Genomic DNA, 27,759 nt, shown 5'->3' on the forward strand with positions numbered 1-27,759 from the left:
CGTCGTGCGTGTCATGTGCAGCTCAGATGCGGTTGCCCATTGAACCCTTACATCACTGCACTGTTAGCCTAGGACATGATCTTCTACGAGTTGCCTGCACCAAGTCGAAAATGATTGTGTGTTCGATGGACGATTTCCTTGGTTGGTGGATGTGGAAAAGTTGAATACTCTACGTTTAATGAGGGCTGATAAAGCGGATAATTTTAATGTCTTGAAAACTGCCGTGACGTTGGCTGTCTCAAGCTCTAACCTTGTCCTTTCAAGACTGATTGCTTCCTTTCCATGCTTGATCCAAGTACACTTGTTCCCAAGTTAAACGACTGGTTGGTCATTTTCGTGTGCTTGTTTGAGCTTAATCCCAGCTAACCTGATAAGAGTTCTGTGATATGATTATTGGGCTCATTCAAAATAGATTTCAGCTCCAAGAGGAGATGTCGTCTGCACATATTATGCATGTAAACTGATTTGCATTCACTGGTGTCCGAGGCAAGACCTTTTAGCACGATAAAACAGTTTTTAGTGATAAACATGGTCTGACTTACCAAACCTTTGGATTTAGGTCACTTAGGCGGAGCTTATCTGCCAATGTGAAAGGCTTCGATTGCTAATGATAACAATAGTTAAAATGTTATGTTGAATAAATATCGGACATTAGACTGATAACATGGATGGAGTTCGTTCACAGTCACGAAAGATTTCCCTGCTACATGACTACAAAATCAAACGAAGTGTTCGTTTTCGTGTGATCCTTAAACACCGACCGAAAGTGCTGGACAGTCAGTGGTCTCAAAATATGATAACAGGTTTTAAGGAATCGTTTTAATCTGCACTCCTGACACAATTTGCCCTTGTCATATGGGTAAACCATGTTCAACCATGTTTTGTTTTTTTAATGAGTTATGTTCCAGCTGTTTAGTAAACAAAATCCTGACCACCAAACTTCTGGTAATCAACTCACCCATGAGTTTTTCAGAGGTTCGGCCGGTCCTAAAGAGGATTTTCGATGGAACTCAAGTCACCATTACTCAATTTTCTATCCACTTCACACATGGATGACTATTTCTGCGCGGAGGTCTGGTATACGAACGAATTACATCACTTTTCTGCGAATCTGGCCAGACATTAAGTTTTACTAATTGTTTCGTTGTCGCAACTGGTATATTAATATATGGCCCGTATGAAACGCCACGGCAGCTTGATAAAGAATAATTGTGATGTAGTGAATACCCTAAACATGACTTAAGAGATTATGTGCAGTCGTGAGAAAAACCATATGAAATAGTGTCCTTACTCCCGATGTTCAATGCATCATACCGGCTTCAGGTTATTACTTATTTGGAGCACTCATTTGCCGTTGTCTGCATGTGCCGAGTGCCATTGGAGTGTCATTGAGTCTAAACTGTGCCAAGTCTCCCCACTTGCACATTCATACCCACTGAAGAAGCACGACAATATCTAAACTTTTAACCCGCCTTGACAGAGTAAGCAGCACGTCATAAAAAACTTTATGATAGTGTCGATGCTGTAAAGTGTTTTGGTCTTCAGCAGACACGATGGACAAGCATCCATTGACTTCTTCGTGAGATTCCACAACGGACGTTATCGAACGAATCTCCCAGAGAGGACCATCAGCAATCAACCATTCTAGCACAATTGATTCCGTTTGCCAATGTACGGGGATACGGACTCCCGTGCAAGCTGTTATAAGAAGTGTGTAACCGGAAAAGAAAGGACAGTTAGCTCGGCCGTCGTGTCTGAATCATGAATTCTTGTGTGCAGTCTGCAATATACATCGATGTTAAGTAAATTCAATGTATGAACAAGAGCAGTCCTGTTCCCAGTTACTTTGGTAGGTGAACATCCTTCGATCAAGGCGACCCAACTTGTGTCACCATGCGACGGCCGATAGAACTGAGGTTAACTCCGGTTTTATAACTCGCGGCTGTGCTCAGGTTGGGCCCTTGACCCGAGCCTTTGAACAAAAAACCTGGCCGTCAGGCAGCGCGGTCTGGAGGAAATACCAGTGGACCTTATTTTCCGTTTGCCTGATGTTGTGATCTCCATCATGTAGGGGGGAGGCAGGAGTTCGCTTTCACCAGAATTCAATCCATTCACTAATCCGGTATGACGAGCTTTATGGATGCCATATGAGAGCCCTCCTGTACGGTCCAGCAGTCTACGGAATCGCACCAACCCCCTTTGGTCCCTTTGGGATTTAGTGATTGGTTGGAGCGGACCCCCAGTGATGCTGACTAGTAAAAAATTTTCAAATGTGCGAGCAAATTCATATATTCTGAGACAATTTTCTCCATGTACTCTACTTGCCGTCATTGCTGCGTCACAGTAAAGAACATCCCGTCCTTACGCCTTTTCAAACAGCAATTATGTCGACAACAAAAACCAGCGGTCCAAGTATCAATCAAGTCGGTGGTAATCCGCACCGGAGAGTCGAGTACGTCGTATAGAGAAAGCTTGGCAGTCGATGCTATGCGTGGCCATCTACACCTTCGATTGTCTAACTTGGGTAGGAATTCCGGAACTCCGCGGTGTCAGGTGGCAGCATTTAAGAGAAGGACTAATTCTCATTTGGTCGACAGCCAAATGGATAGCACATTACTGAGGTAAGTAGATTACATATCGGCACTCCTGTCAGTCTAAACACTAGTAAAGAAATCTATAAAATGTCTATCTCATCAGTCTTTAGTTTTTACGGCACAAAAACGCGGCTGTAACGCACGTGTAACGGAAACAGGTGAATTTACACTTTTCCACGGAAGTTAACAGGAGCGAAATAGCTGTAATTTTGCCCATCGTGGGACATCACCTTTAAGAGAGAGGACTTTAGCAAAGCGGCAGATGACCGACTTTTGATGGGTCCCTTCAGAGTGTAAAAGCTGTCCCATAAATCAGAAATCGGAAATTAGTCACATATTCTACACCCTAACTTCATGTTCTTCAACAATTTGGGTCAACGAAGAATAGAACGGAGGATCAAAGTGGTCAAAAGATCGATAAACATTTCTGTGTTGAATGGATTCATCCGTATTTTCCAGTTTTTTGCGTAACAAACTCCTCCAGAACTGTTTGTCTTTTTACGTACCTTTACCTTAGTACTGTTTTTCAGAAGGACTTGTCCTTCATCTATCGAACCGTCAGTTATTATGTACGTCACAAGCTCAGACAATTGGCTCACATATTTAATTTAAAAAGCTACCTTTTGGGTTTGAGCGAACATCATTTCGAACCTGAGGTTGTGCCGAATTTATTTTTTCTGTAATCTAAACTGTCATAGCAGTTCATACACCATAGACTTGTCACCGCTGGAGGTTTCACGAAGTTTTCTTGGGGGAAACGACCTGCTTATCCTGTAAAGCATGCATCCTAGTCGAACTTTCAGTTACCCTCGGGAGTCGGAACACGCTTCAAGTGCACTCACAGGGCGCTGCTCAGTAGAACGGGCTGTATCCAGCTTCCGGTAACCAGCCTTGACATTCTTGTAGCACCTGTAGCATCCACTGATTTATGCATATTGCTTTTCCGAACATTTGCCTAACAGGTCGTTTCCCTCTTCTTCTGAACATCAGCTTAGGCCCGTATTTATGATTTTAGCTGTCAGTGTAAAGTGCCTACCTTAAAGCTCCGATAAAACCCCTGTATCTGATGTCTTCATCTGCCACATAGGAACATACTATCTTTCGACTCTTGTAGGAGAGCTTTTACATCCGGATGACTGTGGATGTGTCCCCACATTGAATACCTGAGGGTGACACAATACAAGCAAAGAAACCTTCAGCCAGAGAACCAAGTTGATGCGTGACCTCCATGAAACCCGAAGGAAGTTCAGGGCTAAGCTACCAGTGGGTTATGAGTTGTCCGGCTGAGCAACTACATCACTTCACGCTTCACTTTCGTCAAAAACTAGAATTATGCCAACTGCGTTTTCACCGTTGTTTCAACTGTCTCATACTGGTGCTTTAACTAACTCATTTTAGCTTGTTACAACACGTCTTTTATGAGACTATTGATAGGGTGAGTAGGTTACCATGAATCTTCCGCATCCCCTATTACAACCAGGTTTAAGGGTGGAGCTCTCTCGGATGCATGTGAATTCCAACTTTTGCAGTCTTTGCCTCAATCGAAAACGGAAAGTTTCGGCACTGTGATTCGAGCACGTGCTCTCAAGGAGATCAGCGCAGAATTACGTGCGTTGCTGAATGAAGTTCAATGTGGCTATCATAAACCGGATACTAGTAAAGATCTTTCCTCAGCATATCAAGGAGGCGAAGTGGAACTGACACGATTCTATGCAGCCGTTCTGGGAACAGAATATGGAGCTCTCTCTGACAGCTATGTCCGATTACTTCGTAGCGGCGTAAGTCTTGACTTTTGATGCGGTCAAATTCCACGAAAGTCTTCATACTTTTAGCGGTTGTCCTCACTCATTGAAACTAATTTGGTTAATAAGTTTGCTGTGCATTCCCTAACCCTTTCACGTAGTTTCACGCCCTTCACATTAGCTCTAAGACAGTTGACCTACCTAGGTGTAATGCTGGGTCAATTTCAGTAACAGTTGTTCAGTGCAGATGTATTCAGCGTTTGTTGTCTCGGTTATTCGGGCCAGTCATCATCAACGACAGCATGACATCAGTGTTCAACACTGATGCTCCACTAACGTGCAACCAATGAATTTTGGAATGGTTCAACTACTGTTCCGGGTAGTCGTACAACACCCCCTCCATATTCGTCTCCAGTTTCTGTAACTCAATCTTTTACTGAATGCTCACAAAGTGATGCGACCGTATGTCGTTTCTTTTACCGGTTTTTGATCAGGTGGGCGCTGATCTGTCCGTCGATCCTGGAAATTAGCTTGCAAACGTTTCGTCACCAACCGATAGGACAACATTAGCGCACGCACTGATGGTGCCCCTCGTCTGGCCAGGAAATGTTTGTATGCCAGTTGCCAAGCTCAGCGAACAGATCAACAGGCACCCGAGCAACAATCAAAAACACACCATAGCCACCAATATTCCGACACATTGTCGTCTCTTTTATTGTTGTAAGTCAAACAGATAGGTGACACAAACCCTATGATCCTTTCACGTAAGGCTAAATAATAGACTGCAACAATTACTCGTGAGTAAGTACCTAGACAACTCTCGGTGATCAGCTATCTAAATGTGATCGCATATTTCAGCGCAGTATTTACCTACTATCACTGGGTGCTTCCAGAAGTAATCTAGCCGGACGCTTTCTAATGAATTTGGTCACAATTTTTCGTGGGACCATTTTCTCCTTCTCTGACCAGTTTGTCGCTGACATGCTTTAAAGGTAGGTGAGACGGGCAAGTTCGAAGAACTGAACATCACTGAGCGGTACAGAAATCAGAAGAGACAGGAACAAATCGAACGAATGCTAAGCATCCCTACCACTGTCGAGCACTGTCTGTATACCAGCTTTGGTTGTACAGAATTTTTCGAGTTTCAACTGTGTAACCCTTCAGAGCAAGAGGACGTAATTGAAATTTCGATTGAAGGAGACAGGTACGTTCCTTCTTTGTGTTCCTTTGATAGCTCAATGAGAATGTGAACACAATAACTTCTAAAGGAGGTGCGTTCCGTACCTCCTACTGCCACTGGAGTAGATATACGATTTTCTTAGTGGTCTATTTAGCAGTTCACTCGATATTTAGTAAAAGCCTTAGCCTGCTTACTTCTTACGGACTTTGACCATTGTTTATGGAGGTCGTGGGGAAGCTCACCCCCGCTTAAATCCGAACCCTCACCTGCAGCTGCGTGAATGACTGGAAGCTCGTTAAACTACTCTAAGGGGCACGGTAAGCTGGCAAGGTAGAGGAGGCAACTGTACATGGTCACGTGAACAATTTTTAAAGCGCCCTGCTGCAATTCGTAGGGTTTAATGAATAAATCAACGAGGAGGAACCCCCCACCCCACAGTGCCCGACCCTTCTTTGCATTCCAGGTCATAGTAGAATTACGACCAAACGGTAACCTGGCTGTGCACACTGCAAAACGAATGGAACATCCTTTGAAAACCGCGCATTCTTTGTCAAGAACAATTCATGGAGGTGCCAAACAGACATTCACCTGAAAAAGTCAGACTAGACATCAGAAGCAGTAGACCAGATTTATCATCTACACCCATGTATCCAGGGCACGTGATTTTGTAGCCAACACTTATCGAGTACGTGATGTTTCTCTTAGGATAACCACAGTATGCAGGAAATTTGACATAAAGAGAATCTCAGGAACTGCGAACAACTTCATCGTACAGAGAACTGGGCAAACTTCAGCTCATCCATGACTATTTAAAATCGATGTCCTAAACACTCATAAGTAGCAAAATTACTCTCCACCCCGTCATTTCTGCTAAGCGTTCTGTCATACGAGATCTGTAAATCCATAGAGACAGTTAAGCAAAAACGATGGAGTTGAACACAAGACAGAATTTGACGAAACAGCGTTTCAGTCCATATAAGCCTGATCAAGATAAGTATTAAATTTTTTCCAGTAAAACCATGGAAATCATCGTGGACCCAAATGAAGTGAAGGCTCTGAAAAGTGCCCTCGCAGCTTGCACGCCCACTGGGAGTGACTTGGTCATAGCGAGAGACCCCTGGAATAACGGAAAACCATCACTATTCATTCATCCTGGTGAATCTGTACGGATACTTTTTAAATACAGAACAAGCTCCTTGATCGAAAGAACTGATCGATACAAAGTGAGTATCATTATGCGTGTTCTCCATTAGCTATTGCGTACGGGCCATATACTACTCCAGTTATCAATTCCTGAATCTCTACTGTGCAACCATCTCTTGTTGTGAAGGATCTTGTTTGTGCTATTAACATTTTTTTTGGCAGAATACCAGTAGTTAGAGCCTGTTACCCAGGAGCACAATGAACTGAATACTTAGTGCTCAGAAACTACAAAAATTGCAGCCATTCTATGGTTTTTTATTGAAGCACGTACGGTAAAAAGGAGAGTGTTCACTTGCGTAATTTCAAACATTTAAACGGCCTCATAAGGCTTGAAAATTCATAAGAGTTAAACAACCGCCTTGGCCGATCGCAGTCTTGCGTGGAGCACAGGGCCTATTGTAAAACATTTCTGAACTATCGCTCTATCAGGCCGAGAATCTACGGTATTCGGATCTCTATCAGTTAACGGAATATTTGACTCAGGAATTTGGTTTGAAACGTCCCACTCCCCAAATAGGAGAACCCTGAATAAACCAAATCGCTACGGTTTGCCTAAATCAACGGTTATCGTACCCAGTGGGAATAGACTAACCCCAGCCGCACTCGGAACTCGTCTGATCCACCAGTTCGTTTGGACACGTCTTCGTTCCACCGCAAGTAGGTGTCTGCGTAAAATTTGCTAGGATCAAATTCATCCCACATCACATGTAGTTTCATGTCGTGAGCACGGGAGCCGAGTATTCGAACCAAAGCTCTCATCATTCATAAACGGCTGGGCATCTACTCGACGAAGGTGAGCGTGTGTGAAGTGCCCCATTGGGGCGGCTGAGATTGCGCAAAGCATACGTTATTAGTCATTTCTTCATTCATTCATTTCATTCGATACGGACCTCCGCTTGAATACGATCAAGTGAATCAACAGCTGTGATCCGTAACAAGTTATTAGTTGGTTAAAATAGCCGTCACTACTCGCTCTTAATTATAGTTCAAAGATGAAGCGTGTACCCGGCGAAGCAAACCACCAAAGACCGCGGTGACACTCGCTGGCACGGCGGTACATTAAAACAAAAAAGCTATTGGATTATTTCGCAGGACCATTGGAGTGACAACCTAGAGAGCGCATATTGTTTCACTTCCATCTTAGCCCACGAGTGGGCTAGCCAAAGAATTCATCCTACCATAAATAAGTAGATAAATAAATAAATAAATAAATAAATAAATAAATAAATAAATAAATAAATAAGGACACAAGAAAAGCGGGGGACGATGTATTTCAGCTTTTCTATTATTTTCCGGTTAGGGAATAGTCTCCTGTTCATAAGACCACCTGTAAAAGTAGTAAAATGGAGTTTCCTCAAACATACGTATTGAGTTATATGAGTATCCACTAACCAGAAAGGCGAGCATTCTGTCTGAAATATATTTCGTGGGATACTGGGTTTGATAATGTTGAAATTAAACTGTAAACTGACTGTAAAAACGTCATTTCTGTCGTTTACGTAGCTGTAAAGAAATGCATGGTGTACAGTGATCTATAGGGAGAACATGTACAGTGAAACACACTGGACAAAGTCAACCCAATTCTACCTGAGAGGAAACTTATTCTACGAATTTTCAAGCCTCCTTTGGTTTCATGTCGGTTGGTGATGCTTATATCGACGCGCATCTGAACTATAGTCACTCACAATTCTTTGAACGAAATGCAACAGTTAATTATGACTGTTGAGTCTCGTTAAGTCGTCTTTTTTGAAAAACGATTCTTGACCGACGAAATTAGTTGGAAAGCCATTTTCCTATGATGATCTTTAACATGTTTCAGTCTGAAATCGTGTTACGCGTAGAATTCATGGTTCCGATTATTATTGGGGAGTCTTAAGTTTAGATCACATCGAAATCACACAAAATAGGATAATCTCACTTAAGGGTACAAAGTACAATTGGGCCGTAGAAAACTTATGAATTAGAATTTACTTCTGCTGATGCGAGTGAACACATGGAACCAGAGGGCGTTTCGACCGTTGATCCCGGAAATTCAGTCAATATATCTTTCTATGAGCTCGAAGAAGCTGTGCTAACTTCGTCATTTCCGTATAGAGACATCCGCAGTAGTTGAGAGCAATAATTGATACGCGTGTTATCCTACCAAATAACAGTCCTGTAGGTTTGCCTTCACTGATCCCATAATCAAAAGGTCTAGGACCTTGGATGCTGTCCTATTTATTTCTCGTCAACTGGAGCAGCAATAAAGTTGAAGAGAATCCTGTGATACAACAATTAGACCAGGTGATCGGCTTCCGCAACAATCGCAAGAATATGGATGGACACTTCACCAGGGTAACAAAAAATATCAAGCTGCAGTTTCTGGCATCGTTGCAACGGTAGGGTGCAATCGCGAATAGTTGTTTGACCTGGATTCCTTCCTAAGACAGAGGCTCTATCCATTAACTTTCGTCAGCCGAATGGTTTGCACCTTGTGAACAGCAGTTTGAAGGAGACGCCTTTTAGTGAACCATGATGGCAATGATGACATATTAATAATTCGCTGATGCGTCCTAATGTAAAATCTTACGTTGTATTCGTCTATTTCACTAAACATGGTGTCAAGCTAGCAAACCATTTTCAAGAAATTACAAGCTTTAGTGGGGTAATACAACGCCTGCCTTAAGTCGGTAACACATCGTCGATAGGTTCACACAGCTTTGACCCACACAGCTTGTTGCATGGCATGAATTTGCGCTAGCTTATTTTCCATAGCCATTGTTATTTTCCTTATAGTCTAAATCAGATGTTTAGGCTGGGCACGTCTGCCTAAGTGACTACGAACACTTAAGACTAAGGCAGCTTTTTGCCCCCACTGCCACACACTAGACAAGATGGGTGCATTTTCAATGGAGCTTTTTTCCTCTAAGTGAAGCCAGTTCGTTGATGGATCACGGAGAACCGTTAACTGGCTCAGAAACAGATTGGTTTCACTCATAAGACAAAACCTTTATTGACATTCCCAAGTCTTCACCAACATAATGAATGCTTCTGGTTGCTACGTCCCTTGAGCGCATCCATCGACCTACACAATTCAACCTAAGCAACAGTCCTAGATAGTGACAAAAATCCTATAGAAGTCGTGATGATTGTTGCTGACCACACAATGACGCGATCTTAAAGTACCAGTTCCAACCACTGTACCGAGAAACCAACAAAAATCTCAGTGTGAATGAGGAAGTACTGTGTTTGCTAGAGCCATTATACTGTGAAAATTGTGATTTTAAAAAAAAACTTGGTGATCGCAAAATGTACTTTTGGTTTCAAAACCAGTGTATCGACAAGCAGCATGCTACTTCGCAAACCTAGGTTCTTATGCACCAATGTTAAGCGGGAGCGGCCAATTCGCTGGAATAAAATAATGCAATTTTTGTAGCTCCGGTGCGTTCATTGATGGCCGGTTAGGTGGTCATTGATCTGTTCGTCGGACTTGGTACTTAGCTTGCAAACATTTCGTCACCAATCGAGGTGACTCAGTTAGTGTGCAGTTGATGATGTCACCTAGCTTGATCATGACACTTTTGTAAGGCAGTTGCTAAGCTCGGCGAACTGACTGGCGGCCATTTGAACAACCACCAAAAAATGCTTTCGTGTTGCGTTAATCCATCACAATGAGCTTGTGTGCCACATTACGTTACATTCCGTCTAGGTGGAAGAAAATTTTCATTCCGGAAGTTAGCAGCCCTACGAGTGATTGTTGTACTCGCTGTAAAATACGGTATTCCTTGGCTGATAAAATGGCAATCTGCCCCTACTTATGATCTTGCAAAGACACACTGCTGACTGGCTTCACTCGTCATGATTTACCATCGTTCTAGGACTAGAGGATTCGAAACAAGGCATGGGAAGTGTTTGGTAAATCTGAGTCATTTACGGTCACTTGAGTGTCTTCGTTTCTTCTATTTGTAATGCACTGCTGATAGCACAGCTTTCATCGAGAAACGGCGCAATCGCCTCGCCAACTCAAACCGACTTTGCTCAACAGGCTACTCAAACCATTGACCTCACCTCAATATAGCGTACTAATGGGTAATCTGCGGACGCTGCTACAGAGCAAATTTTAGATCTCGACCGTAGGGTCCAGCTCATCTCTGGCTTTCTCAACTCTTCCTGTCTACGCCTAAAAACCGAGGAATATTTCGTTCATAGTGCTTCCCACACTTGATGTTACGGATATGTATCTAAACAACGCCAAAGCTCAGTGTTTTCTCTGCCCACTACAATCACACACGAGTTATTTTATGCTATCCATGTACGTGGCTCGGTTGAGGTTTAGATCGAGGGTTACTCATCCGGCAGAAAATGAAAGGAACATGCTGTTATATTTGGAGCCAAAAACATGAAAGAACCCCTCGAAACAATGGCGTTGTTCTCCCATTGCTTTTCAGCCAACATAGCCATTGATTTTCGGCGTCCATGACATTGAACTTAATTTGTGGACATAACAGTTTGCCACACGTCTCATCGCTTTTGTTCTGTTACATGGCTGGTTCCAAAGAAATGGTACGCTACCTCTCCATATTTCAGGTTGATTTCAGGTCGAAAGAATCCAAAAAATGCATTAGTGAGCTACTGCTTGAGGTGAATGTTGCTCGCCCTGTGCTCGACCGAACTATCCGCATTTTCGCCCCAGAAATGACCTGTCATAAAGAAGTCCTTCGTCTTCCTCCAATGCAGCGATTTCCGGTGGCCATGACTAACTCCTTTGGCGGAGATAAGCCCATAAACCAGCACAGCATGGACGTCCGACTGTGGGCCTTTGCATCCGATCCAACCGTATCAGCGGAGTGCAGAACTGCAGAAGGAGGAAGATGTGAAATAGTTGTCGAAATTTATACCGGAAAAAGTCCTGAGGTGAACTAAGTTAGTTTTGATCACTTCACACACAGTTAGTGTTCACGATTATGGAGTGTGAACAATAGCATTATCGCTATGCCCCGAACGTTAGAAACGTTTTTGATAAAATAACCTTGCAAAACCTGTTTTCGGGTATTGGATCTTGTGAAGTTATTGAAAGGCAGGATTGGCCCTCATTTTTCACGTCAATACTTACACCAAAGCAATCTCACTGCTGTGGAGCAACATAGATAAGATAGGGACAATGTGCAATAAAATCTTTTTCACCACTTTTTTGGAACACCGACATCCTCCAGGGAGAATTTACGTGCAAATTTGTCTCTACACATCCCGGATCTGGACAGATTTACGGCTATTCGTTATAAGGATCAATGGACTGCGGAACGAGCCTAGTTAGATGAAAAAAGGGACTGTTGAGTCATAAGATGAATCACGTGGTTTGATTTTCCGCTTCAACTGCTCTTTAAAACCACATACCAATTGGGCTCTCAAGGTCAAAACGGCAAGACAACTAGTAATTTTTGAAGTTTCACTCAACATTATATGTATGACTAGGAATTCACCGGACTGCGAGCAGCTTTTTGCAAACAGTGTGGAAACACGAAGAGTTACACAATTAACCGATCGTTATGGGCGTCCTAATCACTCTTCGGTTGTTTACTCTTACCGTATCCCACGGTTAAATGGTTCCAGATGGATAATCGTACTTGTATTCTGTACTTATATCATTGTGCTGTTCGTTGTGAACTGTCTATTCACATGTAATCCGACGGCACTACTGGGCTAAATCGAGGGAAACACTGTCTTTGCTCTCGTCTTTGTGCACGGCCGTTGCATGTTACGATCTATTTTTGGTTGCATTTCTAATCTGTCCCTGATTTACTGAGTGCAACATGACCATCGATCAGCAGACGATACTTGTTAAAGTAGTTGGCAGCACATGGCATCTGGATATTTGCTCAGCCGAATCTCTCATTTGTGATGTTTCCAGGCAACTGAACGTGCTGCACTAGGCCGCCTCATGCTTCAGTTGCTACGATATTTGGGATATCGCGATACATGTATATTCGTAACGCACTACTTATAAGGTTGTGTGCAAATTAGTGTATTTCACTAATGGTGAAACATAGTCCTACTGCCTCTGGTAACGAATCCGAGTACGTCTGTTAGACTTGGATAAGACTTCACATTAGTTTACGCTAACGGTAGTAGTCACTAGTTACACACGTCCAGAAATGGTACTGGTCACTCTGGTAAACGATGCCCAATCTGAGTGCGATATGAAATAATGAAACCAAGGTACCGAATCAAAAACTGTAAATTTATCACAAACTCTCAGTACAGTTCGAGTTCGAGGAGACCAAACGAAACCATGAATTCATCTGTGAAAGTCCGACAGAACGCAGACGAGTTGCTGAAGCAGAACTACTGAGGGGAAATACGGAAAAACTGCAGAACACTTCCAAGCATACTTCCAAATAGTCCCAAATACCTCTAGACTTTGTGAGCATATTCGTTTATGCACTGAACCACTGATCAAACGACAGGCCTAGTTTCTATCTTCAGTCCTCCAGTGCTGCGACCTGCTGATTCGTAAACCCACCGTTCATTCAGTTCCAAAAAACAAAGTCTACTGGTTTTCTATAGAGAAAAAGTCTACTGGACTCAACTGTGGCTACTATGGAGGTAATCTTTTCTAACGGTAAGGTCTATCGGTTCTTGCAGTATGATCTCATCTATCTCCACACAAAAGCATGGAGGTCTCTGTCGTTGCATAGTGGGGGTAGCTCACTAAGGAAGCTAATTTTTACAACACAACCTGGAATCGCACGTAAATATAGTCGGAAAGCAATTAGATGTGGAGGCCAAAAAAACCCTAGAGTTTGAAAGAAATTCCGCACGGTTAACACAAGTTTTCACACTCCGAAATATTGGAGCTCTCTATATTAATGCACTTCTGTCCGTGAAATCTAATGCTTCATTTACTTTTGAAAGTACAGTATCGCTCTCCTGGATACACCATCATGAATTACTATCCCAAGGAGGCAAGTTTAATCTGGTTCTTCAGTCGTAGAGCCCAAAGTAGAATAGATCAAAGACCAGTGGAGGGGGTCCCTAACGATCACTTCTGATCGATATATTTTCAGTATATCCTGGAGCGAAAAACTGTAGACATCCCCTGCACGAACTCACCATATTGGTCCTCTCCGATACTTGATCACCTCTGGGAGGGAGTTAACCAGCAGAACTCACAGGGGGTCACAAATAAGTGGTCTCATTTGTGGGTGGTTTTCACGGTGGGTCAAAATTCACCTCCGACCACTTAGAGGGGACAATTTCGTCTTCAGCTGCTTGTCGGCGATCCGATACATGAAAGCTTTGTGCAGCGATTTGTCATCCTGCTTGGAATTTGGGGTAGGTGCTTAAAAAGTATCAACTTCAAAACATAACCTGATGAAGTGGAATGATTTCTTGTGAGGAGGGAAATTATTGTTTGGACTGCTTCATTAAGTGGCAGTAGGTAATTTATAAATATTCCAGCCAGAACAGGTTCACATTTTAGCTAATACATTAGAATGGAAACTGCTTTGAAACCTAAATCTAGACTGCTTCACCTAGTCGGATTCCATGTCAGAGACGATAGGACACAGACTCAACATGTTTTTGGACGGGTTGATCGATTGGCGTCAAGCGTGTCGTAACATGAAGTCGCCCACAAGCATTTCGCAAGTTCTACCAGACTGATTTCCACATAATCTTTTGCCCTGATCAAGTGGACGGGACAACCAACCATTTCGTATATCAGTGAACCATGGTGTACATGATTTCTAATGCTCGACATCACTTCAAAATTGGTCATTTCGTTGCAGACGCGTGAATTCCTACTGGCAATATACATCGAGCCAAGTCAGCTTCGTCCGGCGTATCTATGGCGTTGTGTAGTTCATGCGCTGCAGAGTATAAAGTTGGTGACCACCCTTGGCTGCCCCTCACCTCAAATCGATCTATCATTTCAGTCAGATCGCTTACTCTTGACCAACTGGCCTCGTCGAATGACGGTTCAAGTAAGTCACAAAGAAATAAGATTGGGAACAGCAGCATCCAAGGGGCTCTCAGAAAGCATGCTGAGCGTGATGGTTCCCATCGGTGTCTACGAATTTAAGGTGAGCTATTACACCCATTTTTCAAAAATTACTCCGCGTTCATAGACTTTTGCCCCGAACACGCTTACCCTTCTATCTGTAGTTCATCATACATTTACTACAGGTTTATACATATTTTTCGTCTAATTTCCCGTGGCATGCTTTTTCCAGGCGAAGGTTTACCCCCATCGAACAGGAACACACCATTATCTGGTTAATTTGGTGGACGAAACAACACAGCGTGTTGCATATGCCTGGATGTTGTGCTTGGAAGTCAAACCCCCAGAAGTAACAAAGTCTTTCGAACTTGAGTTTCCCGTCGTAAACGAAATGCACAGAACCGACTCACACAGAAAACTGGTGTCATACACAAATCCATCTGCGAATCCGAAAAGACTATTCCTCTCTACTGATCGACCAGATATCCTCCAGTTTAAGGTAAAGTCTACTCTGCTATACCGTCTTGTTTACATAGATTAATACACTACATTTTGCATTCCTTAACCCGCGTTCGTTCTGGAGAGGGAAGAAGCACTGATGCTTCAGAGCCCCCTATTTCGTGTGGAGATAATTTTTATTACAGAAAGGAGAGCGGGAAATGCTCAACGCTAGCCTACCACATGCATCTCGATCAGGTTACATTCAGTGAACGATTCAGTCGATGATAGGCACTGATTTGCAACGCCTCAGACTCACTCATAAGCAGGACCCAAACCTTTTTACCCCAGCCCTTTCAAGATACGAGTTGTTCACCAAAAACGATAATCGGAAACAGTTGAACCTCAGCGACCAATGACATCTGGGATCTGAGATCACTGCTTTTCTTAACACACCAGACCAGTGTTTCCCAAAACTCTTAGCTCATTGCCCTGATAACTCCTCAGTACGACATCAGCACAGAGATTATGTTGATCAGTCGAAGATTCTATCACTCACTCTCCAGTGAGGATCGCAAGTTAAGAGCCTCAAGCAACACCATAGGGCCGGAAATAGCGTGATACCTAAGCAAACATAGCACACTACTTCTTACCCTCACTCAAACTTCCTTCAGCTTTAAGCAATGGTATGCTTTTCTCGATACTCCTTGATCTTGCATTTTGCCCAAAATCTGCTGCTTATTGTTGATTGGATATACGATTGAGGTCAACTGGAAGTGAAGCTCGGTAGCTAAACGATATAGTCAATGGACACGACAGGCCGGCTGTCGATCAGTTAACGGAGCTGGGCAACTGGCTTGCAAACCCTGTCACCAGTGGAGAATAAACCACCAGCGTTCAGTGAGTGACGAAACTTCTGCAAATCACTAACTAATTCGGCTAGTAGACCAACAAACACCTGACCAACAACCAATAAACGCATTCGAGCTACCGATATTTCGGCATAATTCCAGAAACGCGCTCATTGAATTACACCAGCCCGCTTACGTGTAATATTGTAACTACGTCTTGATGATGTTGTAACTCGGGGGGGTTGACATCTTTGGTCCTTCATCAGTAAACTTTCATGTTTTTAACTTCATTCCAGGAGTGCCAAGTGGAAGTGCCCGCGAAAGAAACAGTTCAGTTTGGCTTGCGTTTCACGCCTCAACTACGACCCCATACCCAGCGGTTATTCGTGTTTATGAACGATCCGGATCTGAATGACAAACTGGAAGAAACCTTACTCATAAGTGCTCATTACAAATAGATTTTCTATAAATATATGTGACTTCTTCCTAATGGTCGGAACACCATCCGAACCTAATCGCAGCCTCAGACCACCAGTTGGGCTTATTCAGGTCTGGCCTCGAAGCCCCTTGTATTTTTCGATACTACAGCCCGGGAATTTGGCGTCTTTTTGTCATATTATCCTGTTGCTCTCTGGCCCTCCGCTTAACCACCCAATGATCACATATTCACGACGGGCTCCTCGGACGCCGGACGGTCGGTGTTGGCCTTCAGTTACATAGATATAACCAGAACCGGTGCCTAATTATCAACAGTCTCCATGTTGCCACTTCCTATGAATGACTGTGTTGGACGACTAGCTCGCCTCATGAAACGTCTGAGCTCCGTTGATTGTCATTCTGAAATCCTAAAATGGAACACCACAGTAGGCTGTCGACGGATTTTTAGCAACCTTATGAGTAGTACATTACAAAGGAACACTACAGTCTTCGTTCTAGCCGTAGCATGGATGCAGCCAGGTGTTCATACGGTTCTGTCGTCATAGTTTTTCGCTTATCGTCTACTAAGATAGTCAGTAAACAAATCCAACGACTGGGTCCTGTTGTTAATCCTCTCATGTTTCACCTCCACACTATACATTAACCCATGATCTGAACAGACAGCCGAATACAGAGGCACTCAGTCGCCAGGCACGCACAGTACATGACAGAAATAGGTTGGCCAGTTGAGTTCATACTACCAGCTAGGCAAGCAACCGAGATGCCACTAAAACAGTAATTACAAATGAGCTTTTTATATCCAATGTTTTTGCATGTGCAATAGTAAAGGAACTGATTATCAAAAATTTGCCAACTTCTTTTGCCTTCAACACACACAACAGTTGTGAATGCATTTCACCCTGCAATTCACTGACAATTCATTGACAGGTCATTACCAGATATTGGAGCCGACTGGTGACAAGGGATAGCAGTTCTCACTGCGTTAGCACTAATCGTGTCACTAGAGGTACAGCCGCCATGGTAAGCAAACTTAACTAATCCCGCAGTATCTACGAGGCCGATACGGAGCCCGTGAGAGGTTGTATGTTTTCGGAACACGTGAAGACCGTCGTGCTAGCGGAAAGTGAGCTCTCTAATCCACCTGGACAAATTACACTAGCGTACCATGTGGTTGATTCAGGCCATTTTAACAAAACTAACGTACGATGAAATTAGATTTTCCTGGCACGGACATACTTTCTTGTGTTTTCACCGATTTCATTCCACTTCAAATCCACATAGCATGAGTGCATTTCACGATATGTTGTTAAAGCCACATCCGTTCTCGATTTTTTCCGCTCTGATTTGACGTGGAACTCGTTCACTGAATTCAAGATTGATTTTATTCTGATGTGCATAGTGCATCGCGCCGAAGGTCGGAATGCCACTGAGGGCAGTCCGAATTAAGCGCAAAAACTGGGACTGTCCTCTTCCTAACCAATGAGTGCGTTTGCAAACGTCCTACTGTGTGTATATTTTCTTACCAATTTGTCATTCGCGGTTAATTTCTTCAATTCATCCACGCCCGTCCCAGCTGCATTCATGCCTTATCACGATGCTCCACATATTGCAGATGAGCTTGTGTCCGTATCTGTGTGCAAGACACTATGATGATCACCTGTGTAACAGCTAGGATCTCGTTCTAAGGGTCACAAGGACCAAGGCGTCGCCATATTCCTGTAATCATTTGGACGGTAAAATGAGAAGTCCCGATATTTAGGTATCCTGATTTACTTAATGATCCTAGTATTGTCTTTGATTTATCCACCATAGAATTTCAGTTATTCTTCATAACAAAGATCACTCATAGAGGGTAGCTTCATTGGTCCTAGTTGGTGAGACGGTCTCCCTCGGAGGGGTACCACTTTTGCCGATTTTCGCTAAAACAATACATTGAATTTGTCTTTTGACCGTCGAAAACAAAAACTGTTATTCTTAAAACGCACACCCATAGTAAAACATTAGACTAATGCAGTCAAAAAACATTATTGTAATGCTTCACCTTGGGGTGCCGCAGACTCGCTTTCGAGAGTGTGATCTGATCATCACGAGGAGACTGGATCTCACCATATGACGGCTTGTGCAGCTCAATATTCCATCCAACTATAATGAAAGATGCACGTGTGACACAGCGCCTCTTACAAGGTTGGCGAATGCCTGACAAACGCAGTCTCCCGGTCCTCCATGTCGAGCTTTAGAACGTGAGCCGCGACTTGCTGTAGGCTCCTCTGGTGTTCTTACACCAACCATCGCTACCTTGTGATTGGGCTTTGGAGTGAAAGGCTTTGACAGAAGACACTAATCGTCCTACTTTCTAGGCAGGGACGTCCTGTTATAAATCACACAAATTCATATAACCGCATACTATATTACAGTGTTCCGTAGTTTCGCGGGTATGGTCCATTCTGTCGACCGGTCAGTGCTCCTGACTACAATTCACTTCACTTACAAATTTCAAAATTATTTCTCAGGACAAGCAGTCTCTCAATCTACCCCTTCGGATTGATGTAGTGTACGTTGTGAAGAACTTCATATATCAACAGTTGTTTTAGCTCTGAAAGAAGTGTGTCTGATGAAGTCCGTGCACAAACCTCCAACGCCCAAACCACGTTTACTGATTTGCGTTACTTGTTGCGTCAAAACAGCGAATCACTGGATCTCAATGGCTGCCCGTACCAGGCTACAATAAGGGCTGTATTGTTGTTTGTTTACGAGACATGCCTCTGCGAGCAGAATCTCTGAGCTCTCTTCAGGTCTTTGATCACCGGTTGCTCAGAAACGTTGCTGGTATCGGATGGCATCAACTTATTCACAACGAGGTAATTAGAAAACGGGTATAAGATTGTGCAGTAAGTACGATAGCTCAGCCACGTGCTACTTATGCAGAAACATCGTCTATGGAGGCGAGTTTTGTTCTCCGTACCTCTTTCAGACTGCCGCAAACCATAAGGTGGACAGAGAATGACTTTGTACGAGGATTTGAAAGAGATTACAAAGAGTGTGTGAGTTGTTTATGCGGTCCCCCTTTCAGGATTGGGTCCTCGTGACCCCTTGCAACATACCTAGAGATGGTGCAAGAAATTGTGGCTAATCCGTGTCAACGGCGTTCGCGCTGTCACTTTCTTCCCGGTTATCTGATGGAGAGCTTGGAAGTGTATTCACCTCAGAATGCTTGCGGAAGTTTGGTACCAGTTCTATCCGTCATCTAATCTTTTCTTTTTCAGACTTAATCTAATTCAATGAACTCTGTAGTTGTGTGGCAGCGAAATAACATTGTCAACACTGGTGTCGCTGTTCCTGATAATGGTGATTATTATTACCGTTACCAGTATTGTTATTATCGTCATTATTAGTCATATGCATCCATTTGGATGAAAGAGACCTACCAAACCACCTGGGGTGAGTTGATGGTAGTGCCTATTTCCAAAAATGTACTTGCAGTGAGCGCGGAAATCACAGTACACCCAAAGTTCCAGACTCTCAATTGAAAGTGTCCAACGCTCATTTATGAAAAAGCTTTTTTCTCGGTCAATCCTCCTATCTTACCGCTCTCGCTGTCAAATCCTAGGTCTAGAACCACTGTGGCTCAGACGGTTAAAATTGAATCTAACTCTCCCACACCGTCTACTGCGTAAGAACGCTTTTATAGCAGAGGCTAGACCAAGTATAAATTCACAACCTCGCTATAGACTCCGTAACTCCTGCAACTTCTTAGTGTGTCCCCTAACTCGTACAAACCTACGCTACTACTTCTTTTTAGTTTATTACGCCCGCGTGTGGAACAGCCTTCCCGAACAACTGCGAAGCACCACGCATTACTTTACTTTTTCTCAGTCTGTAGACAAATTCCTTACCTGTGAAACTGCTGCCGCCCTACTTAAGACTCGAACACCCTCTGACCTCCTTTACGAATCTGTCCAGTGCGTATTTGAGTTTAGCACTGTTACAGTAAGGGATCAAGTAAAGGATTCTGCTATTGCCTCCTCCTAGCCTCTTGACCCACTTTAAGCTAATAAAGAAATCAAATGCAAACCTGATCAAAATATGCAGCGTTACTGGCCTGGTTGTATTCTTTTCTTTTTTTCCTATTTCCCCGTGCCAACTTACACCCCGTACAAGTCTAGTCCTTACACCGAATTACTCTATTAACTGTTTAGCGTCCACTGTTTTCGGCAAAACCCTACTGGCAGAAACCAAACCAAAATTAGCTCTTTTCTTCCTCACTCTAATTAGACAGTGTTATTGATCCGGTTGTTTTCTGTTACCCCAGTGAACTTATACCTCGTCCTAGTCCAGTCCACACCCCGGATTACTCTTTCAGCTCTGTCTAGTTTCTGTTGCTTTCACTCCAACTCTAACTGATTAAAAACCAAACTAAAGTCGATTTATATCTTCTTTTCATTATCAGAGCGCATTCTGTGCTTATATATACCCATTTGATGAATTGCTCCACTAATTACTCCCACACACTGTCGCGGAACGCTTCTGCTCGACGTGGCAGCCCACAACAACGCCCCAACGCCGTTTAGCCTTGGTGCAATCGCCGTGGGTATCAACATTCCAGTCCCACCGACTCAATGACAACTATCATTTTACTTCTCCTTCGCGACTTGCCTCTACCAGCGTCTGTTTGCTGCTGCTCGTTCGGACTGACTGGGCTGTCTTCACTGGCCTTGCTTTCCCTGACCAAAAACAATGGTCGTTGGATTATTTGTTAATGCACAAACCGCGCTCACGACCGCTTGGATGGTTTTCCACATTGCAGATCTGGTAGCATGCACGAGGGAGAAAAATTTCGTGTGGAGGACGGGTAAGCCCTACAGTGAGGGTCGCTCTGTTACGTTGCGTTAATATACCCGCCACCCCTCCAGTATCACGGGTGCACCGCCCATCGCGGTGGTCCTGAGTTTGGCCTTTAAATTCAGGGAATCAGAAAAAGTACTGCTGACTTCTGTTTGTTGCTGCTGGCGTTCGGCTCGCCTCGGTTGGGTTATGCATCTGGCAATGCCATAAACCACAGATGAAAAAAGCTGGTCTCTCATCTGTAAAAAAATTAAAAGATCACTTGGGATAGCCCGAAGGTACTCTGAAATGCCCATGGCCTAGATCGGCGAGCATAGCTGTATTTGCCTTCGTCACAACAGATGCTACATTGCACCAAAGCCCATTCCGTCATCCAAACAGAGAGTACATTTACTCACTGCTCCCAATGATAGAAAATGACCATTGGTAGAAATTGGCTATGCGACATCTACGGGTTAGAGATGATAGCGGTGCTTCGAGGAATAGTGACTATTTATCCAGCACAAAATGTTTCTCCTGATATAACAGAACTCATGCATTAAACACCTGACCAGGAAGATATTCTAGAAGTCCAATCCCGCTGTAGAATACTTCGACGAATTCAGGAGAGCCCACTTGAGTGACGCGCAAAATCACAAGCCAGAAATTGTGGATTCTTGAAATTTATCGAAAGATGTGGCACTACATGTATAAAATACGTAATAAAAGGGGTATGAACCTCAAATTAGTGGGTTTCCGTCCAAACTGTTGCACGAAGTGGTGCAAGTTCAAAGAAAGCCCGGAGAAGATAGCAAATCGATCTTAGTTTGCGACGCACGCCTGGGTACAACACGTGGTAAAGCAAATAGGTCAAAAAGCCCGCGTAAAGAATGGCCGACCAAACTGGTCCGACAAACCAAGGGTTAAAGTCCGTGAGGGGTTAAAAAATGCAAATAGAGTCAGTCAGTTCGATTACAGTACTTGCGTCCTGCGTCCTTGTTTCTGACAGACAACATACATCAATACAGAGGGAATCCAGCGTACGCGCAAGAGCCACCTGTTGACCTGCTTGCTTCAGTGTGCGAACATTGAAGGTGGCTAAGTAGACAGGCTTTCGGGGTATGAAAACAGACTTCGAAGTGTTTAGGGTTGCAACTGAACTCGGACGTGCAGAAGCTGCAGCTGAGTGTGATGCAGGGCGAGCGAAACGGTCAGTCCTAGAGCTGGGACCTGCAGATAAAGTATTCAAATTTGGGCGGGGGAGGGTGGAAGACGGAAAACGTGAAAGTGTAAGAGGGGGGGCGTCACCGAAAAAATGGGAAAGTGGAATACACAACCAAGCCTTGGAGGCGAAGGCATGTTCAGTTTGTTCGGAAATTGGGTGGCCAAGCATTGAAGACGATAGCTTTTATGCACAAGATCCACTGATTGCGTGATCTGGCCATTTCCGCCAATGTCATTAACCACTGGTGATTTGAGTCCCGAGGCCCCCACTCAGGGAGGCGACAGTTGCCCATCCGACTAAGTTTACTGGTTAATGTTTTCGTGCTTTGTTGCCAGATCATACGTTGTCTACCTCTCGGTCGCTTCCACTCAGCCACTCCTTAATCTTTCGGTTAGACCGGTTGTTTGCGGGTGGCAGGTGCAACCCATAGTCGTCTGACGCCCAACTTCTGCAGGCAACACCTAGACTCTTCGCTCGCAAAACAAGGCGCCTGACCCGTTGAAATGATTTTCGGCACCTGTGGTTGGTCACGATGTGGTGCATTACCAGTTTGTTGATTGCGGCCGCCGCCTCGATCCACTGCGACGGGTTTTTTGTCATTATTACTGATTTCGGCTGGTTGTCACCGGGAATGGGCCCACGACGTCAACCGACCAAAACTCGCCGGTCTCTGATACAGAGACGGGTTCCATGGAGTGAGATGCCGCCATCGTATCCCTTCATCAATTGGCACCGCTTACAGGACACTACATAATCCATCACATCACTTCTCATCGCGAGCCAGTAGGCTCTCTGCCGAAATAAGTCATATGTGCACCCTGTGTTTGCCATCTCGTGACATTCGATGGTCAGCTTTGGTTCAAAAACGTGAGGTATCACGGGCAGCACATCAGAATCGGTGGCGTTCCAGGATACTATATTAGCTTCACTCAGATTCGGCCTATCGAAGTGACTCGGGAACGTCTCCATTTCTTTGCCCCCCCCCCCCCGTTCTCAATAGTCCTTCCATCCGAAAGGGCGGCTGCAACCTTCCGTGATACAGGATCCTGCAACTGCAGTTGCACCAACCTTCCGGGGTCCAGTTTGACGTCGAGGCTATTGGCGCCAATCGTGATTTTCGGGGCTTCATCTCCGACCTCTGGTCTTGACAACCAGTCAGCCAGGTAGTTCTCCTTTCTTGACACGTATCGGATCCTGAAGTTATGTTCTTATCACTTGAGTGCCAAGCGCATGAGCTCTCCGCGAGGATCTCTGGTGGTCCTGATCCTCTCGAAGGGATTTTGATCGGCCCCGACGTGAAATCCTTGTCCCAGCAAGGATGGCCTCCACTTACCCAAAGCCCGGACGATCGTTAAACGTTCTTTCTCAACAGTTGAGCACTTCTGCACGGCGTTAGTCAGTATACAACCGGCTTATTCGATGACGCCCTTCCTCTGCTTCGGGATTGCGGTACCCCGGTCACTACCGTCCGCTGCAAGAATAAGCATCTCCCCGACTCTGGGCAATTCGCGGGTCAATTGCCGATCCCGCATCCACGATTTGACGTGTTTCAAGGCCTTGTACGCTTCCCTTGCCCATTCGAATTTCCTATTTTGCCGCATCAAGTCGTACAGCGGAGCACCAGTTGTGCTGAAATCCTGGACAAACCGGCTGTAGTATGCTGCTTGTCCGAGAAACTGCCGTAGGGACCGCTTTGAGTTGGGGCAGCAAAGTGCTGGAACTTTGCTAGTTTTTCTGGCAGTGGGCTAACCTCTTTTTGACCCACTTTGTGCCCGAGCAGTGTCACCTAACTCTTGAGCTGTCTCGGCTCCATTTGTCCGCAGGTCAGCACACACAGAGAACAGCAGATACCCTTTAAATAATCGACTGAAACGAGCAGGCAACATCATTGTACAAAGACAAACTGGATCGGACACCAGGATAAGCCGCAAATCGTACAGGTCGATCTGGTACCCAGTCAGGTAAAGAACCATATGATATAGCTTTGATGCCTATTTCGATAAACACTTTGAATCTTTTAGACCCCATTCAAGCACGAAACGACGAAAGCACATTTTCGAAGTTATCGTGTTCCAACTAAGACAGTTAAGAAGCACCGTGCTCGTAAAAAACTAAGCTTCATAACTCACAACTGAGGTGTATCATGCCGGGAAGTACAAGGAACGTAAAAAGGTTGAAAATCAACTGTCACCGAAAATTATATAATTTGATCAAGCTCCTTCGTATACTCTAACATGACTTTTGTGACATCCGATGAGGGAATCGAATCATCTTCCTGCTTCGTGTCCTTTTGGAAGTGATAAACGTTGTTGCTGTCGAGTGTCCAATTGCGCTATTGGTTGTTAGAAAAATTACCCGGCAGCTTACCTGCGCCCCGTAGGTTAACATGGACTGTTGGTTGTCGAAGAATAAAGTACGGGCTGCTTCTTGCAATGATAGGCTCTCATAAGCAGCTTCAATGCAGGACGCCACTTCATCCCTGAAGTATAAGTCGGTATTCAACGGGATTTTTACCTGGTAGTATTCAGGAGGATGTCGATAAAGAAATCATACCGTTTAGAAGGGACGTTGTCTTTTGATAAGAACACTCGCTGAAAATTTCCCTCCATTAAATGCTGCTCCATCGAAACCGGATGATTTATGTAAACATTTGAGGTAATCTCCTCAATACTCAAACGTTCTATCTCCTGAAACAGTCAGAATAAAACAGCGCGTTACAGTGTGGAAGTCCGCCAGTCGACCCTGGGCTAAAAGTCGCAGTAAATTCAACCCTAGGAGTTCATACTTCACCGCAGACTCCGGCAAATGGGACCTAATCAAAGATTATACGTGAACTGAATTCTATACCTGTAGTCGTAATAGTAGGACTTCAGCTGAGCCATGTAATGCTCAAAAAGAGGAATATCTCTCTTCTCAAGCGCGAGGAAACATGCTATCTCCAAAGTATCTCCTAGGTGTCACATGCACGCCGTTACACAATGAGCAATTTACTTGCAATAAAGAGTTCACGTCTAGAAGCCTCATTTTCTTCTTTCGGTATGTAGACAAGTCGCGTCAGTGAAAGCTAAAGTGGATAAAACTAATCACAACATCTAAACACAACTACCGTGATATCCCTGATTTTTTCGGCACATACATCTAAATTGTGGCTCTGTTTATTCCACTCCTGAACCAAGGACTGGAACCTCCTAACCAAGTCATCCAGGCTGGCCGTCTGAGTCATTGCAAGCCCGCGCTGTAGACGACCTAGAATGCCAGTATACCCAACACAACGAAAATGGATTTCAGTTCACAGTTTCCATTCAGAAACTGATGCCTTGATATATGGAATAGATGTGTTCTCCTCAAACTTTCGCGGTCAGATTCACCCCGTTTTATAAAAATATTGCGGTCACCTACGTGTACACGGAAAAATGGGCGTAGTATCGCTCTAAGATTCTTAGGATTAAACAGTAACCTCACTGACACGAGGAATCATAAATGAGCACCAAAATTATTTCGACTGGCTGCAGGATGCATCGGGGACAAGTGTCGGGCCAAAGAAAAAATTACTTCCTGACAAAACAGTATGCTCTGAATTTGGATAGCCATCTGCCGTAGCTCGTCGTGTATTAGTACTGAGAAAGTTCTCGGACAAAGCTCATCTCAACTGAGCGGAAGAATCAGATGCGTTTGGCGATGGAATTTCCGTGTGATAAACGTATCAGGGATATCCATAAGTGTTCGCTGGTTAACTAAACAGCTCTCTGCATACGTTCAATGGAGTTTAGGCCCTTCATGCCTCCCTAATAGACGGATTGTTTGACGTATACAGGAGCCGGCCTTAAGCATATGCAGGCGCTGAAAGGGAAGTCAGTTGAACCAACCGAAAACAGAAGAATGTCTTTTGAACCTATATGTTTTGAAAAAGCAATGGAAACATGCTCGGAAGGATGCCGATTACTTGCTCCCAATTAAGGACTACCTTTTCATCACCTCCGCATGGTGGCTCCCTAACAGACAACATATGAAGACACTTTCCGTAATCTGAAGGACAGAGTCAGACCATCAGCTTTCAGCGTTGGCATCTGTTCTAAGCGCACTGTCTCTGTAACTCTAAAACTTCACGTCATATGCAAATTTAATTGTTAATCTCGAAGCACTGCAAGAACACCTTTGGAGTAGTAAGGAAAGACGCGTGGCACGCTACACAAGGCTCCCTCGAGCGCTGGCAGCGAGTCAAGTGTTATTATTGCGTGGAAGGTTCAACCTATCAGTAGATGCGACCAATCTATGCGACAGATATATCCGATATTCGGGGTGCTGTGCAAGTGTTGGCTGATATCTTTTGGCGTCGGTAGTTGAAGGAGTACTTTCCGCTTTTTGCAGTTGCGTCGCAAGTGGATGCAAAACCGCCGATGTTTTCGAGTTAGAGACTTTGTATTATTCATCGGTAAAGACAAAAGTCGTAGATATCCGAATAAGAGCAAGCTCCAAAGTGGTGGTGCTGGTGCGGACTGCCCCATGCAAAGTTACTGCGGTATAAGACACCTGCTAGCTGATAGGAGTAGAAAACATATAGTTGCTCACCCAAGCAAGGCGGACGCTCCGGGTTGTTGAATGTGATTGCCGCTAAAACAACTGAATAATTTCAATGATTTCACTTCCGCTACTACAAAATGATGAGTTTTCACGTGACTATTCCAGATCCCTCTACGTGAAGCGTCCCCATTTTGCGGTGCGCTATGGTGCGTTCGTATACCTGCCGCCCTCTCAGTAACAGGGGCGTATTGCCCATCGCTGGAGTGCTGAACTTTTACTTTGGGATATACACGAAAGACTATTGTTGCCTGTCTGCTTTTCACGTGACTATTCCAGATCCCTTTACGTGAGGCGTCCCCATTTTGCGGTGCGCTATGGTGCGTTCGTATACCTGCCGCCCTCTCAGTAACAGGGGCCTATCGCCCATCGCTGGAGTCCTAAACTTGTACTTTGGGGAATACACGAAAGACTATTGTTGCCTGTCTGCTTCTGGGTTGGGATTCTCTGGGTTGTCATTTATCTGGCAACTCAACAAAATATGGCTAAATCACAACTGTACTCACTTTCAAGTTTTCAAGATGCATTAAAAATCCCGGGGATATATTGCTAGATTCATGGCACACATCGACGTAAAAGGCGCTACCACCATCGCCTTGGATGGTGCTGCACTAGACCCAGTCTATTCCATAGGTCAGAGATAACACGCGCATTCCCGGCTCTTGTTCCCTGAATTGATCACACGCAAAATATAAACAACTATTCTGAATA

General features: G+C 44.3%; 3 protein-coding genes across 3 annotated transcripts in view; 1 reads left to right on the plus strand and 2 right to left on the minus strand.

Moving 5' to 3' along the window:
* T265_07636 (hypothetical protein) overlaps window positions 1-7,436 on the minus strand; it is a gene marked incomplete at both ends in the record, with an annotated part of 35,944 nt that extends 28,508 nt beyond the window's left edge. Inside the window, one exon of the mRNA XM_009173209.1 lies at window positions 7,312-7,436. Coding sequence (XP_009171473.1) covers window positions 7,312-7,436 — 125 coding nt within the window. The remainder of the gene's footprint in view (window positions 1-7,311) is intronic.
* The window catches only part of T265_14342 (hypothetical protein), a gene marked incomplete at both ends in the record, with an annotated part of 31,956 nt that extends 15,514 nt beyond the window's left edge, over window positions 1-16,442 (plus strand). The window contains 8 exons of the mRNA XM_009173245.1: window positions 2,380-2,621; window positions 4,075-4,372; window positions 5,329-5,540; window positions 6,529-6,739; window positions 11,286-11,612; window positions 14,486-14,779; window positions 14,930-15,196; window positions 16,283-16,442. Of these exons, the coding sequence (XP_009171509.1) occupies window positions 2,380-2,621; window positions 4,075-4,372; window positions 5,329-5,540; window positions 6,529-6,739; window positions 11,286-11,612; window positions 14,486-14,779; window positions 14,930-15,196; window positions 16,283-16,441 (2,010 nt within the window). The remainder of the gene's footprint in view (window positions 1-2,379; window positions 2,622-4,074; window positions 4,373-5,328; window positions 5,541-6,528; window positions 6,740-11,285; window positions 11,613-14,485; window positions 14,780-14,929; window positions 15,197-16,282) is intronic.
* Window positions 16,443-24,667: 8,225 nt separating this feature from the next.
* T265_07637 (hypothetical protein) lies at window positions 24,668-25,157 on the minus strand (the record flags this gene model as incomplete). The annotated part of the gene is made up of 3 exons (XM_009173210.1): window positions 24,668-24,802; window positions 24,838-24,949; window positions 24,985-25,157. 3 exons carry the CDS (start codon window positions 25,092-25,094, stop codon window positions 24,668-24,670), a joined length of 357 nt encoding a protein of 118 aa, XP_009171474.1.
* Window positions 25,158-27,759: the final 2,602 nt, after the last annotated feature.

Source organism: Opisthorchis viverrini (assembly GCF_000715545.1).
Source record: "Opisthorchis viverrini unplaced genomic scaffold opera_v5_189, whole genome shotgun sequence".
Taxonomy (NCBI): Eukaryota; Metazoa; Platyhelminthes; class Trematoda; order Opisthorchiida; family Opisthorchiidae; genus Opisthorchis; species Opisthorchis viverrini.